The 19409-nt window shown below is 37.8% G+C and overlaps 1 protein-coding gene across 5 annotated transcripts in view; it reads left to right on the top strand.

Annotated features, from left to right (window-relative positions):
* The window catches only part of LOC145684324 (uncharacterized), a 100836-nt gene that overhangs the window by 56356 nt on the left and 25071 nt on the right, over window positions 1-19409 (top strand). For all 5 annotated transcript variants that reach the window (XM_081756522.1, XM_081756523.1, XM_081756520.1 and 2 more), the window contains 5 exons: window positions 2726-2980; window positions 4801-5004; window positions 10796-11022; window positions 14741-14984; window positions 17732-17977. In XM_081756522.1, the coding sequence (XP_081612648.1) occupies window positions 2726-2980; window positions 4801-5004; window positions 10796-11022; window positions 14741-14984; window positions 17732-17977 (1176 nt within the window). The remainder of the gene's footprint in view (window positions 1-2725; window positions 2981-4800; window positions 5005-10795; window positions 11023-14740; window positions 14985-17731; window positions 17978-19409) is intronic.

Here is a 19409-nt window from a genome sequence, read left to right as displayed (position 1 = left end):
TGAACAGTGACACTTCCGATGCCGTTTAAATTCCAAATCAGCCCCGCAACTGGGAAAGGGGGAGGGAGAAATATATAAAAATAATCGAAAATGATCGATATCAGAGAGTGCTTCAGTAATAGTAAAAAGTGACTGACTATCTTTTTTATAAAATAGAGTAATGTAAACTTCTATCTTTTCATATTGACCTCTGTTCTTTTTAATAACATGTCTAGCCCAGAATTCAGAAAACTTTGTTGTGTTTGAAGATTATCGTTAGAGTTATTATTTGGTCTAGGAATTAATTCGTGCGGTTGGTACGCACACATTGAAGCTGTAGTACAAACACAAAATACATAAATACCTTAAGAAAAATATTGTCCATCGCTAGCCACCACTTTCGCTCATCTGTCAGGCAATGTACGGATTCCGTGGCGAAAGAAGTCCTCATCCTTGGAAGCGATCCAGTCAGAGACCCATGTTTCGATATCTTCTGAAGAAGTAAACCGCTGTCCAATCAAATCGTTGTTCATGCAATCGAATAAGTAGTAGTCCGAAGGAGCAACGTCTGGTGAATACGGCGGGTGGGGTAAAACTTCCCATCCGACATTTTCTAAATAGGTTTTCACCGGTTTTGCGACATGTGGGCGAGCGTTATCATGTTGAACAATAAGTTTATCATGTCTGTTCTCCCATTCTGGTCGTGTTCTGGCCAGAGCTTGCTTCAAACGCATTAATTGTCGTCGGTAACGTTCACCATTCATAGTTTCACCCGGTTGCAGCAGCTCATAGTACACCACACCTTTCATATCCCACCATATGCACAGCATAACCTTTGCACAGTGAATATCTTGTTTTGGTTGTGATGGACCTGGTTCACCTGGTTTCACCCAGGCCTTTTTTCGTTTAGGGTTCTCGTAATGGATCCACTTCTCATCACCCGTAATAATTCGATGCAGAAACCCCTTTCTGATCTGTCGTTGAAGCAGCAATTCGCAAATGGTTTTTCGTCTTTCAATGTCTCTGTCTTTCAATTCATGTGGAACCCAATGTGACATGTTTTGAATCATTCCCATGGCTTTCAAGCGTTTGGAGACTGTTGTTTGATCAACGCCTAATGCTGCTGCAAGTTGTTCCTGCGTTTGACACGAATCCTGCTCGAGCAATGCTGTCAATTCTTCGTCTTGAAATTTTTTTGGCTGTCCAGCTCGCTCTTGGTCTGCCAAGCCGAAATCACCACTTCTAAACCGTACAAACCACTTCTGACACGTTCGTTCAGCTAGAGCATGGTCACCATACACTTCCACCAAAATACGATGACTTTCAGTCGCACTTTTCTGCATGTGAAAGTAATGCAGCAGGACACCCCGCAAAAACACTTTATCAGGCACAAATTGCGCCATGTTCACTTAACTACAAACTGGTGTTGTTGACGCTTTAATCCACTGCCCTATACTACGAACGATACGCGATGACAGGGGTTTGCAACACATGTGTGGATACACGGAACTGTGGGACGCTCCGTTCGTTGCGCCATCTCTTGTCCACCCGCACGAATTAATTCCTAGACCAAATATTATTATTATTATTATTATTATTATTATTATTATTATTATTATTATTATTATTATTATTATTATTATTATTATTATTATTATTATTGTTATTATTATTATCTATATATTAAAATAGTAGGTTTATATGTTTGCCTTCAAAGAAAATTTTATATGTTTGTCTCGAATCCTTTCGACAGTGAGATCTCGAAAGCCACAAGCATTAGAAAGGTGCCGTTTTCGGTGGTCGATTCCAAATTTTGTGTAAATTGTCCAGTTTTAATTGAATATTTGGGAAACATGGCCGTTATTTCTTTCTTACATTTTTAGGGGTATACTGGTACGAGTTTTACATTCCAACACAACATAGTTGTATACAGGGGTTGTATATCTCTCAGGCATTTGTTTCATGGCCAGATGATAGTGAAAAACGAAGGATAACCATTTCTACAGACTAAAATGTATCTTTATTGCTTGGACTGTTTTGCCCAATGAACACCTTATATCACTGACATTATAATTAATTGTATGTGTAATGTATTTGCTTATTACATACTACGGAAAAAAAAAACTGATCATTACATGAAATAGAAACCCCAACCAGAAGTATGGTCAAATCTTGTAAATGGTGCGAGGTATTGAAAAAAATAATCGAAAAGATCTTCCCTTTATGGTATCCCTTGCCGATTTTTATGAAGACGTCTTTCACTTGTGTCTGTAAAGGGACATGTACAAATGCTAGGAGGAATGACAAGGAAATTCATGCTCATATGTCAATGTTGCGCTGTGTAGGGAGCGCAATTATTATTAAAATTGCAATTTTAAAAATTTGATCATGCGTGGACACTTTTACCATAGGGTTGAGCGGTAGGTTTGTGAATTGTCTCTCCACGATCGAGCACTGTAAGTGTAGTGTATAAATTTAGTAAGGCTTAATGTGTTTCATTTTGAATTTCTAAAATTAACTCTGCTCACTTCTTTTTGTTAAATCACACAACTGAATTGCAGTCATCGTTTGGACCCACTATTTGCAATAATTGAACCAAGGAAGAGGAAAATACCAAAGGAAAAAATGCGTGATTGGAGAATTGTATTCATAACCACAAGACTTTATTTTTCTTTTCTTTTTTGAAAAAAAATAAGACTATAGTGTACATCATGTCATACTATCATGTCATACATATTTTTTACAGAAACTAAAACAATATGATGTGGAACTTTCGAAAGCGTTGGATCTGGCCAAAGCGTTTAAAGAGAAAGGAGACGCTGTTGAAGAAGAGAAGAAGGTGATGCAACATCAACATGCGAAATGCATTCAAGAGCTGTCGGAGAAGTTGCAGGTTGAAGTGGAGAAATTCAGTCAGGCGATGCACGAGAAGGAAGCTTTGTTGCAAGAAAAGAAGGAGCTACAACAGAAAGTTGAATCGTTGGATGAAGGTTTAAATAAGGTAAGAATTATTATGCTAGAAGGTTTCAAATTTTCTTACAATTTTGTTGTTTTCACCATGTTTTTTTTTCTTTCTTTTTTTTCTGAGAAGAGAAAATTTAAATTTCAGTATAAATAAAGTTACAGAAAAGACTTCACAGATATATTTCCAACTGACAAGGGACCATTCCAATTGGTGAATTCAATTGCTGAAAGCACTGGATTCAGCACCAATAGAAACGGAGAAAAAGAAGGTGTTTATTTGCAGACCGTATACAGGGTGGGAGATAAATGAGGGCAAAGTGTGAAGATAGAATGTAGAAAATGTCTAGAAATGCCATGTTAATTTTGAAACGACTAGAGAGATTGAGGTCAAAAGTTGTATATGAGAAATGCGTGTAGAGCTCCATTAAATAGGCGTAATGTGAACAGTGTTTTAACTGACAATTGTATGTAACTAGTTGTGAGAAGAGTCACCAGTGTTACAACCAGCACGTTTTGTTGGAGCGGTTAATTAATATAGCAGAACCCTGAATGGGACAGATGTCTTTGCAAGGTACTACGCCAGCATTCGTTCACTGGAACTACTTCTCATTCCGTTTCACGTTGCGACCATTCTTCTTGATATTCCAGGATTCGATTCTATCTTTTTCTACCTGTAGTGCATACAACGTGCTCATGGACCGTACTACAGGGTCTCTAGTTCCTCATTCACGTCACCTTTACGACTGTATTGATACATTGCCGTAGCGTGGAACGCTTCCTGTTACAGAGGCCTCAAACTGCATTGGCCACAATTCATTTCAATAGACAGTGTGTGTCAAGAGCAATATGTCACATGATCCCTTTCCAGTATTCTTGCGCCGTATATTCTTCTTGTGCTAAGTTCAACATGACAGCCTTTCAGATGTCCCCCATGGTTCACATTACGCTTCTTCAGTGGAACTCTACATGTATTCCTCATATTCAACATTTGACCCCTCTAGTCGTTTCAAAATTACAATGACATTTCTAGACATTTTCTACGTTCTATCTTCACAATTTACCCTTATCTTCTGGATCGTCTATCGAGGGTGTAGAATCAGACGCTGGAAATGCTAAAATGATGGGAAGTGATTGTGTTTGATTTGGGTGGGTAGAAACAAGCTGACGCAGTTTTGCTAAACAAAGTTGATTTTCTTCTTTCAAAAACAGGTACTGTATATAAATATACCGTATACATTATATATGCTGTATAATAAAGATACTTATTCTTGTTAATAAAAGTATTAAGTGTACAAGTGATTTTTGTGCCAGTGTAAGGTGATACCGGTACCCAATGAAGATAGCAGCTTTTCTCAACAAGGTAAGTTTTTCTGCTATTGTCTTCTTAAGTCTTTGGTGGTTTGCAAACATAACTGCAGTTACTTATAATGATACTAATTTCAACCTAGAAGACACGTGTCATTTTGAAATTGACGATTTATTATGTAAGGGGAAAAATTCCGATTATAGACCGCACCATGATTTTTTAAGTCAAAATTTAGGGTAAAAAAGCGCGACCTATATTCGCGCAAATACAGTAATACCGAGTTTTATTTTCTTAATTTGAGAAGCGTGTGAGACACACTAAATTTTTTAAGCCGCGTCTTTCCTTTTGAACCCTCCTCCTCCCCCTTAGGATATGGAACAAAAAATTCTAAATAGCCTATGGTCTCTTCAGTACGGTTACTTAAAAGTATGCCAGGTCAACGATGTGTATTTGTACACAGGATAAACAAACAAACAAACACGTTCATTTTTTTATATAAGATAATAATATATGTATTGTTAGTTGTATATATATTTCTTTTCTTTCGGAAGGAAAAAAGTCTGCTACGCGAAGCGGAAAATGAAATAGAAAAGTCGAGGAAAGCTGTTGGAAATTGTGAAGCAGAGTTGTTTGTTCTGCGAGAGGAGAAGGAGACACTGCAAGCTAAGCTAAAGGATGAGAAGAGCAAAACTTCCGAACTGGAACAACAAAAGAATACACTGGAAGGAAAGCTCAAGGAAACAATTAAAAATAAAGTAAGTTTTTTCCCTTTTTTTCTACATTGCTTTTAATAACTTACTTTTTTCATTTATTTGTTGAAGTCAAATCTTGCAACTTAAATTTTATGCACTTCCATACTTACTACAACTCTGAAGTTTTTGTACAGACACATAAACCCGATGGCAATACGGTATTTTCACATAATTTTTGCTCTACTTGGTCATTTGACAATAAAATAAAATAATTACTTACCAATATACTAAAATTGCATACATGCATAGGCAACATAACTTATTTAAGCAATAGTTTAATAGATGGCTGGGTGGTTCAGTGTTGGTTCGACATCTTTCGCCCTCTCTCGTTCGCTTTCTGTATAAAAGGAAATAGAGGAAATCCGTTTTAAACTGATAACTTCAGCCGTCACCGAGCTACTAAGCAAATAGCATATTGAGCTTGTAACGGTTCACTTATTTGATATTTTCGTTTTTAATGTTAATATACAATTGAAAAAAACCCTTCAAGGCTAGTCAGAAGCTACATTTTTAAAAAAAATTAGTTTTCAGTTTAATTTCATCTCAAGATCTAACTACTGAAGCAACCTTTGTCAGCATCTAAATAACACGTCATTAAGGAATGACGTCTGTTTTCATAAAAATAGCGTTTCTTTATCAAAGTATTTAGACATAGTCACAATTTTCTGTACAATTTACGTTTTGTGAACTATATCTCCAACTAATCTGAATTCCTTTGTGGTTATATGGTTAGCCTGCGCGCCTGCAGTGCGGGATAGCCGAATTTGATTCTCAGTGGGAGGTCGTGTAATTTCCCGTTAAGCTGTAGGTCTACGTCTTATATAGCCTCGGTGCTGAACTGGCGCTAAACCCTAATCTAGCATATCTACTAATAAAGTTCATTAATTCATAGCTTATCAATACCTTGAAAAGCAATCAGTTAATTCGTCTTGGAGTTAGTTTGCAGTGAAGAGATAAATGGGTAAAACCTAAGACGTGTACAATTTAAAGTACATTTTTATTTAAGGAATAATATTGAATAAATTATGTAAATATATAAGTGAAAGACTAGAAACGTTTGTTAAAATTTTTATTCAAAACGGAGGAAGAAAGAGCAACATATACTTTGCTTTGAACCTGTGAAGAAAAGCTAAAGCGTTACCCATTGCCTGAGGGCCATAAACAGGAAATATAAATCAAGCTCCTTCGCGGCTAAGCGGTTAGTGTACGCGCTCTAGGCGTGGGAGACCCGGGTTCGATTCCCGGCGGGAGCTCATGTGGTTCGGATTCCACGTTAATCAGTAGGTCCACGTCTCATATAGCCTCGCTGCTGAACGGGACGTTAAAGTCAAAATCAACTCAGGAAATGTAAACTTCTCATCTGAAGCTGAAATAGATCAAACTGCGATTACATTGTACTCCTGTGCAAGGCACGCCATTTAGTAAATAGTGTCTCATTACGGTCCACAAACATTTTGATCTTCCCCTTCTTCCCGGACAAAATTTTCTGCAAGAAAACCTGATAATATACACTGGTTTGTTTCCTTTCGCATGGCGAGGATGTGCCTGTTTGGTCGGAGTGCTCAGCTCTGAAGCGATAGCCGTTAGTTGTATTTCAGACCATAATAAGTTTGTGGTAGACAGCATTGTGTTGGTGTTTCGTCTCAGATTTCATTTCTTCCACTTTCCTCAATGCACGAATTCTTTTTCATTTATTTGTACTTAATCACAGTGATTCAGTGATAGAGCGCTCACTTCTGTTGCGAAGGGTCTCTGGATGGATCTCACCTCGTAGAAACTTGTGGTGAACAACACCGTATTCTTAGATTTTCTTCCACGAGAAAATCGTACCTTGTACAGATATTCCACAGCTGTTTACCAGACTACATTAAACATTACTAGAAGACACGGTGACTCAATCGTACAACGCTTACCTTTGGTTTAAGGATTTGATCCCAAGCCACGTGAGCTTGTGGTGGACATTGTTGTGTGCGGTAAGTTTTCGTGTTCTCTTGTTTCCTTCCACATTCACATTCCATCAATTATTTCATAAGTACTCACTTTCATTAATTACTCGTCTCGTTTAGACTAAAGAGCATAATCATTGAACATTAAATTACACATTTAATTTGTAACTATAGTGTTTTAATGACTTTTGTAAGTTAATAGAGCTGTTTTGTATATAATCCAATGGTTGTACTTCGAAACATATATTTAAAGTGTGTCGATGTAACTTGGAAATTGGAACATTTTATCTTCAGACTCCGAACATCATAGTCCAGGGTGTCTATCGGTCACGAAAGTCACGAATGTCACGAAAAAGTCACGAAATCAGAAAACGGTCATGAAAGTCACGAAAAAGTCACGAAATTTAGCTTTTGGGTCACGATTTTTTTAATTGTACAAATGTAAGTACAGATTGAAAAATTTTGTTCTATAAAATGTCAAATTTCACTTCCAAAAATGTCTATCGTCGGCTTTAGACGCTACTAAATCGCAAGCAAAGTACGTTTCTATCGCATGGAGGAAGATTCGGCCTAATTCGCACCCAAATTCGCTCTTGAAAATATTACTAAATTTTATGATTTGGTAAAGTCACGAAATTTCATTTTGGAATTTTAGTAGACACCCTGTAGTCTTATCAGTTAAAGTTCGGAAAGAGTGACTGTTTCACCAAATAACAGACTTCTGTCTGGATGTCCACGATATTAGGTACTTGCGTTGAGATTGAACGTCAAGTGACTGTTGTGGGACGATAATTTCAATAAGAAACGCAGGTATGTGCTTAAGAACTGTATCAACTGCCAAAGACATAAACCAATTCACAAACTCCACATAACAATTAACCCTTAACGAGTTTTCATAACCATTTGGTTACACATTTTTTGATTTTGACTATTGGGTTGAAGAGGGTTATATTTCGGTATTGTTCGTTGTAGTTATTTGTGTACATACTTTCTGCGATGGGAGAGCAGCTATTGCTCCCTTGTAACAACTCTGGTGAATTTTACGCAGGAAGTAGTGTGTGGATATGTTGTTGTTTTGCAAGCAGTGCTGGAAGCAGACAGAAAATATTAAATATTGAACATAAGTAGTTTATGTTTTTATTTTCCTCGATATGTTTTTCTTTGTAAGTCATTGCCCAACAATGTGCAAGTATGAAAACGGCATAATGTCAAAAATTGATTACTATTTATGATAAAAATATACTACGTAACCATTCGGTTACATTGTCCGGTAACGGATCAAACGTATACTTTGTACAGGAAAAAATACAATATATTGGACTAGCTTATATTGATGTATCATTTGATATTTTTATAGAAATCTAACGTGAAAAAGAAACATAGTACTCTGTTTATTAGTCAAATTTTAAATTTTATACAAAAGCTCAGTATGATATATATATATATATATAGATGCAAAGGAGAAATATTGTGACAGGCTATTTACATTTTTGCGGGTGACTGTGTTTCGTCAAAAATGGATGAAGAACTTACCTCCGTTGATATATCCTATGGAAGGAAACTAAGCATAAGACCAACAGTAGTGATCTTTTTCTCTTCTAATCTATCGGATTTCGGAACCTCGGATTCAGAACCTGATCTTACTTGCAGTGATTCAGATCCAGATTATATACCTAAGGTATAGTACAGAGTGAGGCATCAGTCAGTTAAGACCCTTGTAGCACAGGAACGTCTTGGCATTCACATTTGGTTCATGGTATATGTTTTTTCAGGTGGATAATGGACCATATTGTTTGACATGGTTACCCTGGCTGCCATTTTGGAAGCCGTAATCTTGGATCCAACTTTGGATTTTTAAAATGGAGGGTGGTATGTGGGGTTTCATTTGACACGACCTCAATTTCATGGAAACAGTGATGCACAAAGGATGAAAATTTGGCATTACAGCATTATTTGCTCCATGTGCTATCCTTCTTGAGCAAGACAAACTGCAAAGCGCCTTTGCCAATCCGCATGAATCTGCAACAGCATGTCCGGGTCAACTGTTTCACAATATTGCAAAATTCGCTGCATCAGATGGTGGATATCACGGACGGGTTCCTGATAAATAAGGTTCTTTAGATGACCCCAAAGAAAGAGCTCTAGTAGCGTAAAATCTAGGCCACTCTATCCGTCTCCGTCGCCCTATCCAATGTTCCGGAAATGGTCTATCGAGCCATTGGCGTGAACATAACGCATAGTGAGGTGGAGCTCCGTCTTGCTGAAAAATTATGGGAAATTACCGTCCTCATTCAAGAGAGAGGATCCTGAGTTTTCAGTCGTGTACATTGATAACTTTTTACAAGTGTGAAATTAATGCAATATTTGGAAGGATGTAATGAAAATCTCAACTCTTCCAACAATGAGACAAAATCGTTTAGGAGGATGTCCTATGGCAGAAGATAAGATTTTGTCAAAGAAAGGAAGAGGAAATTATGATTATTATAGTGGTAACGATATCATGTTCTAAAGTGGATAAACAATAGGTGAGTAACGATCGGTAGCAGGAATTCATCCACTAGAATGTGTAAAGAGGTATGACAAAGCCGATAAAAGTTGTGCGTGTCCTGATATCATCAACGTTATAGCAAACACATGAGAAGTGTAGAAAAGTCAAACATGTTCATAGAACTCTGCCGTACACCAATGAAATCCAAACGATGGTGTCTTCGAATTTTTGGGTACATGGTAGATTTAGTTCTTGTAAACAGCTGGTTACCTTACAAAAGAGAGTGTAACGTACTTAGGAAATCATACTTAGGAAACATCTTAAAGTGTTTCGGGCTGATACTGCATCTGCACTAGTATCATGCAGAAAGCCTAAACGAGGAAGACTATCTTTAGAAAGCTTGGGTGAACCTCAAGTGAAAATATGTTGACCTGTTGCTACGTGACCATGTGATGATACAAGGAAAGATTTTGTTGCTCACTGGCCAGCCTACACATCTAAGGGAAGATGTCGTTTTTGCAAGTCGGGAGTAACAAGCTCACTAAAGAATTTCTTTATGTAGTTCCATCTATAAGTATATATGTCACGATAATGAATGTTTTTGTCACTTGATAATTGATATCCTTTGTAGACCCGTAAGTCATTGTTACACTACGTTGATATATTCAAATTTAAAAATATTAAAAGTGAAATAAAAAAGAATATTCTATAAAACTACGCATATATTTGGATATCATATTTATTCAATCTGTATTTTCAGCGAAATGTAAATATTATTATTTTTTCCATGTGGATTCATAGATAGTACCTTACATTTTCTTATAAAATTAATATTCAAGATTAGATATTAAATCCTATAACGTAAACAACTCCTACCATGTTCCATTTACTTCTCCTTTCTTATGAGACTACTTTTCTTTATTACTATATGGCTACAAGTACTCAAAAATCACTTGACGGAAAACTGTGCAAAGTAACCATTTGGACACAACTCAGTTTTCGAAAACTGTTGGCGGGAAAATTTAGAAAACTACTTTCAGATGATATACAGACCAAATAGACGACATACTGCAAATATCATATTTTTTTGATAATTTTCAAAGGTAGTGAACCGTTAAGAGTTAATCAGAAACATTAAATCAATCACACATTTGAGGCTTGTATCTTTTTTTATTCATGCCCAGAATTACCAAGTTTAATGTTGTATAACTCTTCTATCAGGAGTATAGGAGGAAGTTGGTTAGGTTTAAGATACAAAACCTCTCGCAATGCATCCCCAATCAGGATATAAACCTTAAGCATAACCGCTATCTGTGGAATATCTGTATAAGTCTTCACTTTTTTTGTTTTGTTTTCGTAGGAGTCTGCAACAGAGGAGGTGAAAGCGTTAAAGGAACAACTGGAGAGAACAAAGGTAGAATTGAGAGAATTTTACCAGGAACAGTTGGATATCGCTGTGCGAGACAAACTAGAAGAATTTCGTCGACAGTTAGACACGGCTGAAGCTGCTTTACAACGAGATCTTGAAAATCAAGAGAAAGCAATACACGAGATGGCTAAAAAGCAATTATCTCAGCTGACAGAAAAGTATGTACTTATTTTTTAAATTACGTAATTAACTTATTTATTTATTTATATGCAATAGGGTATACAACCATCCCTTGGTATTATGGATCTCCCGTTAAGCCTAACTGTGTATTGACCAGAGGACAGAACAGTCGAGCTAAGGCAGAAAGAGAGAGGGCAGGATGCAGACAGATTCCGAAGTGTGGGAGACCCGGGTTCGATTCCCGGCGGGAGCTCATGTGGTTCGGATTCCACGTTAATCAGTAGGTCCACGTCTCACATAGCCTCGCTGCTGAACGGGACGTTAAACTCAAAGAATCAAATCCAATCCAGATTCCGAAGTACCTTGACCTTGTGTTGTAATCACAACCTTGGAAGGCCTTTGTCTAGCATACTCTTGGGTGAAAATGCGGCACGAGACTTTATTCCATTGTTTACAGTTACCTGCTTGTACTGCGCTTCGGCTTGAGTGGCCTGCCCTCTGGTCAATATCCGATTAGGCTGAGGATATTGGAAGCAACTGACAAAATCTGGAGACACCTGCTCCGTATGCACGGAAGCGTAACAAGATTGAACTCTAGCTACTATTTTGGGATCTTACCCCAATTGGTGGACTAAACATATTAAATTTTACCGTATTACAGTGGATATTTACACTGTACCAATTTCTTATAGTATCCGATTGGATAGTACGTTTGATTAAAAGTACTGTATTATTCTTCTTTCGTTTGTAATGTAATTGTGAATATTAGCAACTACGACGCGCATCCAGAAAGTAACTTCCCATAGCTACGAAACCCTATGTTGCGTGAAGCGACTGCGTGCACGTGAGATAGTAGGGTCCTAGCATGGCGCATGTGCCAGCAGAACTTCCCTAGTGCTCTCAGTAGCGTCTGGCAGTGGTTGAAGATAGGCATTTCTATTCCAGTTCCCATCGCGTGTAAAGTGCGAGCAGTGATAAAATTTTTGAATGCACAGGGCATTGCGCCGATTGAAATCCATCGTCAGCTGTGCCAGCTCTATGAGCCTAACGTCATGAGAAAGCAGATAGTGCGTTGCTGGTGTAGACAATTTGCAGTAGGACGCCAAAATGTACATGATGAGTCCTGTAAGTAACCCACGATTCATCTCCTGCGGTGATCCGGTCCAGAAACTCTTCTCCCTCATCGTGGTATCGTTGCAAAAATGTCAATGCTGACCCCATGCGCCTTGCTTTGTGTTCTGAAGTTAGTTGCTTCGGCAGCCACCTGGAACTCAACTTCTTGAACAACAGTCGCTCCGTGACAATGGTGTGCAATAAGGAACGGGAAATCTGCGAGAACTGACCGCTGAGTTTCGTTATTGTGAAGCGACGATTCTGCATGGTGCGTTCCCGAACAAGGCCCACAAAGTCGCCTGTCATGACGGTTGGCCTACCACTGCACTCCTCATCATGCGCATTTTGGCGTCCTGCTGCAAATTGTCTACATCAGCAACGCACCATCTGCTTGCTCATGATGTTAGGCTCATAGACCTGGCACAGCTGACGATAGATTTCAATCGGCGCTATGCCCTGTGCATTCAAAAACCTTATCATTGCTCGCACTTCACACGCGGCGGGAGCTGGAATAGGATCGTCTATCTTCAACCACTGCCACGATGTTACTAAGAGCACTAGGGAGCTCCGCTGGTGCATGCGCCATGCTAGGTCCTTACTCTCTCAAGCGCACGCAGTCGCTTCGCGCAACATACAGTTTCTCAGCTATAGAACGCGTGGGAAAGTTACTTTCTAGATGCGCCTCGTATTACGAATTAAGTTACGGAACTTACGTACAATTGGCAACATCAGAACGATGTTCCCCCTTTTTTACCTGTTGAAACGAAAGATAAATAAGGTATTTCATTTAATGACTCATGTTATACTATTTAGAATAATTAATAGGAATGAGTGATTATAAATTAACTGAGAAAAAAAATTACGAAATTGGAGAAAATGGAATCGCACTGGATAAACTCGCACATATAAATTTAAACAAAGTTGAAATTCCCGGTCTGTTGTCTCAAAAGTCAGCGTTTAGCATTGAGTCCTTATCATCGCCTGTTACTCAACATTGCGTCCGTAAAGGGGAAGGCACGGTGGCTTAGTGGTACAGCGCTTACCTCTGGTGCGTGGGGTTCCTGATTTGATCAAGTAAGTTTGTGATGGACAACATCGTGTCCGTGGATTTTCTCGGGGTTTTCCCATGTCCTCTCACATTTACATTGTATTAATTCTTCCATCATCATTCACTTACCTTATCATCCGTCTTCTTTCGCCTTAGGGACATAATCATGGAGCGTTAAACGGGAAGATTTTTGCGTCCGTGGGTTTTCTTGGGTTCTCCCATTTCCTCCTACATTCTCATTCCACCATTTTTTTCATAATCATTCACTTGGGTTAATCATTCTTCTTTAGACTAAAGGCCGTACGCGTAGGACCTAAACTGAACAATATAATTTTTTTATTTAGAAGTGAAGAAATAGAACTTGAATAGTGTGGGTCTGCATAACGCGGACATTTTTTCAAACCAATTAATCGTGTTATGCAGTGTACTCCTGTAGAGTAAAATACAATATGTTTGAAAAAGGAGTTTACAACTTTGAAAACTCACTTTGATTTATTCATTTACCTTACAGACGTGGTTTTGGTGTCATTTTGTAGAAAAATACAAGTTTTGACTCATGTAGTACACTAATTCAGAAACAAGCCACCGGAAGCGCTAGCGGCAGTTGCAGCAAAGATGACTGCTTGTCTAGTCTCAAGCGTGCTAGCTGTGTGTTTTGGTTTGAAGAATCCAAGTCTGCAATAACTGTGCAACGTAATTTTCGTACAAAGTATGGTAAAAATCCTAGTAGGCCTACTATTTATCAGAGGCATTGGGCTATACCAGCTATACCAGCATTAAAGCGAATGCCACTCCTGGACGCTTAAACCAAGTAGCCGCCAAAGTGTTTTATTGAAACTGGACGATTGATGAAACACAACAAATTTTCAGGTAGTCCCCGTATATCTGAAGACGTTATAGAGCAAGTGAGACAAAACTTTGTGAACAGTCCTACAAAATCAACCTTCTCGACAGGTGGACGTCCCACACATGACAGTTTGGCATATGTTGAGAAAACGGTTGCATCTCAAACCATGCAAATTACAAATGGTCAAGAATGCTGACATGCTGCAGCGGGTTTTGCAAGAAATCAACTTCCGCATCACCAATGGAAGTCACATTAAACCTCTTTAGGTATAAGGGGGGGGCGCGGTGGCTCAGTGATAGAGCGTTCACCTCCGGTGCTTGGGGTCCCTGGTTCGATCCCAGCTCGCGCCGTGTGGACTTTGTGGTGGACAAACACCGTGCTCGTGGGTTTTCTCGGGGTTCTCCCGTTTCCTCCCACTTTCTTCATTCCACCATTTCACTCATTTCTCATTATCACCGTCTCCTTTAGCCTAACCGGCATAATCGTGGGACGTTAAACTTAGATTTATTTCTTTAGGTATAAGGTAAAAAAAAAAAAAAAAAAAACCTTGATGTATGTTGCTACAAAATGACACCAAAACCATGTCTGTAAGCTAAATAAACAAATCAACATGAGTTGTAAAGTCCTTTTTTGATAAATTCTGTGCTATTTTCACTATTTTCTAATAAGTAAATTGTTTTTCATGCCTGCTTTGAGATTCTTTATTTCGATTTTTTTCTAGATATATTTATTTTAATATACATTTCAGGTATAGGTTAGATATGAAAAACCTGGAGGAAAAGCATAGAGAAGAACTCGAGAGAGAACAATTGAAAACAGAACAAACACAGCGTGAAGTGAAAATTCTTCAGGAGAAACTGGAACAATACCAAAGGCAGAAGAACGAGCTGGCTGTAAAGTTGCACCAAGTAATGGAAGCCCAGTGGGAGGAAGCGGTCAAAGTTATATGCGGAAACTCTCCAATGACAAAAGGGAACTTAGATGAACTGAGGGTAAATATTCACACATTTCTCATTTTTTATCAGCTTAAAAAAAAAGTATAATATCGGTTTAAGGATGCTTTGGATGCATATTATATTCTATTTTGCTAACACGCAACATGTTCCTGGAATTTCCAAAGATATTTGGTATTATTATTATTATTATTATTATTATTATTATTATTATTATTATTATTATTATTATTATTATTATTATTATTATTATTATTATTAAGTATCCTGCCTTTTGGCAGATCCTGGGATTAATGAGTATTTTCTTTCTTTTCATAATTTTCGGTTTGGGCCTGAAAATGTTTCTTCCACGTTTCTCGATCTTCAGCTTCCTCTTTTAACTCCCAATATTTTCTTCTAATTTTTAAATCATCGATCATTTGTGTTCTTCTTCTTCTTACTCCTCGCTTTCCTTTCATCTTTCCTTCTATGGCGGTATGAAGGAGACAGTTTCTTCACAAAATATGTCCAATCCAATTGGTTTTCCTACGAATGATGGTGGTTAGAAGTGTCCTCTTCTCTCCTATCCGTTTGTTGCTCTCTCCGTCCATTTTATCTTCTCCATCTTCCTCCAACACTACATTTCGAAGCTCTCTAAATATTTCTTCTCTATGTTCCATAATGTCCAGATCTCTGAACCATACAGTCTAATGCTCCATATATAGCACTTGACCAACTTTATCCTAAGTCAAATATTAAGCCTGCTAGTTAAGAGTTATCTTTTCTTGTTGAATGCTTCTTTGGCTATGGAAATTCTCGATCTCAAAATTTGAAATGATCGACCTCCTTAAGTACTCTTTTTTTTTTATATTCTGATCTGTAAGGGCGCATTTCCAGTGATATTCTCAGGACTTTCGATTTTTCGATGTTGATTTCCATCGTCATATTTGGTCTACAGTAAATATTTTTAACAGTTGAACGACTGTTCTTCCTTAGTAATAGATAGGCTTATTCTTTCATGTGGAGGTAATTGGTCACTAGCTAAATTGCTTTAACTTCAACAAAACTGTGAAATCGAACTCACTTTAAACTACAAGACAAGACATGTTTCTTTTTACAGAAAAAGGCAAAGGGCACTTATAAGCAATCAAAAGAATAATATATTAAAGAACATCTTAATCTAAATATTCGACACACAAATAAATTTTATGTCATTTTGTTCTGTTACTTCCAAAAGCTGAGTTTCTTCCATGTGTAAATCTAGAAGACATTTTCACTAACCAGAGCTTCCTCATGTCTACAACATGCAGTGGCGTATTAAGGATTTTGTTTCGGAGGATATGCACAACACGAGGAAGCAGAGGGGGGGGGGGAATTGCCCAGCTTAATTTGAGAATTAAATATATTTTAATCGATTGTCTATTAATATACTAGGAAAAAACGTGAAACTCGTATGTCGATGGAAAATCTAACCCCTCCCCCCGCTCCGCAGGCAAATCTGAAATGACGTTCCTGCAAACACACGTTGAGTATTTGTAGTCTCATTTCAACTTAACTGATTTCATTTTAGAAAAGAAGAAAATGGAAATATTCAGTTTTATCTGTGTACATTTTTACTTGAAAGAACGTATTGAGGCAAGTTGAGGCTGAAATATACTGATTGCAGTTTTAATGGCAAGAATTGCAGACTGGTGAATCTTACGTGATATGATACACACAAAAATTTAGCAGTGAATCTAACCTTTTATTCTATTCATAGAAGAAAAAGGAAGCATACTCTTGGTGTACGTAATTTCCCGGGCTACTTATTGCCCCCCGTCTTGATTTTCTTTAATTCAAACATTTACCTTTCTTTATAACTAAACGAGGTAAATATTCCTTTGTTATAATAATAACTAAAGTCCCGATATGTTGATATGTTGATATCCGTGCAAGTTGGTGTGGAGCACCGGTTTCGCTTATCAGCTCCTCTTAGTTTTGGTGTTACTGACGACAGCCGACTTGAATCAAAACTAAGAACAATCGAAAGTATGATAGGAGAAACGAAAGAAAGTAACATCTAAAAAACAGAAACAGAAGAGTAGAATGCACGAAAGGAAGAAAAAAAAGAACGCAGTGAAATGAAATAGAATGAAATTTGACAACTACAGTATTATTTCTGAACAAAGAGCATAAGACAATGGAAAGTCAGTGAAATTCTTAGAAATGGTAAGAAGGATTATTGTTGCACATGGAATGCGAAAAACTAACAAATTTATTTAGGGGCGCTGCTTGAAGCCGAAAGTCCTCCCCCCCTCCAAATACACCACTGCCTACATGGTTAGCGTACACGTCTTTGACTCGGGAAACTCATGTTCGATTTCCGTTGGGAGCTCAGATGGGTCGGGTCGAATCCCACGTTAAATTATAGGTCCACGTCACATACAGCCTCGCTACTTAAAAGGACGCTAGAACGCCTAATCAACCAATTTCACTAACCAAGCAAACATGTCTTAGAAATGTTCTAAACACCATCGTACAACAATTTTGTAATTTAATGTTGCTATATCAAATTTGTGGTTTTTATGCTGGTAATTTTTCTTTTATTTGTTTCTTTTGAGTGAATGTGTGGCTGGATAATCGAAAAACATTTGAACAAAAAACTAATGAATGTGAAATCAAAGAAAAGAAAATATTGTACCAATTTAGTGAAATACAGTGCAGCCCACTTATAACGAACTCGGAAATAGCGAATTATTGGATATTAGGAACATAAATGAAATTCCCGTCACACCGCTTAATTAAAACACATTTATTTTTTTTTGCAGAGAATGAGAACTGACCTAAAGTTAGATGGTGACGTTGATGAGAAACGTACAAGAACGTGGCCATCGAGAAAAAAAGAAGATCTCTTTTTCCCTGGTTTAGCTGAGGATGTTCAAAAACAACAGCAGTCAACTCCTGTCAGACTAGAACACAAAGAGAAGCATCATAGAGCGAGAAAGGCTGAGAGAAGAAAAACAGCGTTGGAATCGTCAACGGCATACAGCCTCCTGGATGTCGAGGACACACCAGTAAGTTCTGTCATACATCAGTAATTATTACAAGAATTTGTTGTCGTATATTATGCCTATGATAGTTATAAATAGGGTGCGAACTTTTTTTTTATTATTTATTTTTTTTAAAGAGCAGAAACGAACTCTCTGGAAGTATCCAATGTGCCAATTTTGCTTTCAGTTGTGAATACCGATGATTTTCCAACACCTCTTCCCCCCATTTTAGGGAGTTTGGCTACGGGCATATAATTTGAAGTACTCATCAACTACCTCTATAAAAATTGCTGCGTGAGTACAGCAGGATTATGAAACATGGATATTTGGATAGGGCACATATTACTTCGAAAGCGAAGTCTTGACCCGACTACGGTAAGTCCGATAGTTTGGAGCTATGGACTTTTGAAGATCATTTTTTTCGTGTTCTCGACAGCTTATAACTCCAAAAGGAAGCATTTGTGCACCCAGGTTGATGTCTGTACTTTTTGTCTTATCTTGGTGTCAGGAATTACCTCCCAAATGTTGTAGATGTTGTTTTGAAACACCCTATGTATAGCATATACAACGGTGGTTCGTCTAAATAAGTATCGAAGATAACGGAGGGAAACAGATTCGACAACCTAACAATGCGTAACAATTTCTTACGTGTAGAGTGAATTATGATATATTGTTATATATTGTTGAATCGTTGCCCACCAACATTTCTGCATAAGAAAAGAAAATTTTAATGAAATGAAGCAAAAGATAACAACAGAGGGTAAGTCAAAAATTATCCGCGATGTAGCTATAACTTTTCATGTATTGTTTATACTGACTTCTGTCCTCGTTTATTTTATTGTTATGCTGTTGTGGTCATGCTATGAAAGTTTGATCTTAATTCCTTCATTTGTCTCCCTTTTGTTGCAGATATATCATGGCCGCTGTATTAAAAGTTTGCACCAAACAGGAACAACGAACGGTGGTCCGGTTTTTGTGGTCGGAAGGTGTATCAGAGGCCGCAATCCATCAAAGACTATCGGCTCAATACGAGAACAATGTCTTGCCGCAGCGGAGTGTCTACGAATGGATTGAAAAATTCAAAAATAGTCGCACAAGTGTTACGCACGAGGAAGTTGCCGGACGACCATCTATGGCTACAAATGATGACAATAATGTTTCAATCCATTCGTAGACACTCCGTTGCGGCAAGACACTGTTCCTATATTGTGCCGAGAGACTTTGATGGATTGCGGCCCCTGATACACCTTCTGACCACAAAAACCGGATCACTGCTCGTTATTCCTCTTTGGTGCAAATTTCTAATGGAGCGGCCATGATCTACCTGCAATAAAAAGAAGACAAATGGAGAAATTAGGATCAAACTTTCATAACGTAACCACTACAGCATAACATTAAAAGAAACGAGGACACAGCTCACTATGAACAATGCAAGAAAAGTTATAGCTACATTGAG

This window comes from Thermobia domestica, chromosome 4 (genome assembly GCF_964235325.1).
Source record: "Thermobia domestica chromosome 4, izTheDome1.hap1.1, whole genome shotgun sequence".
Lineage (NCBI taxonomy): Eukaryota > Metazoa > Arthropoda > Insecta > Zygentoma > Lepismatidae > Thermobia > Thermobia domestica.
This window is presented reverse-complemented; position numbering and strand designations above follow the sequence as displayed.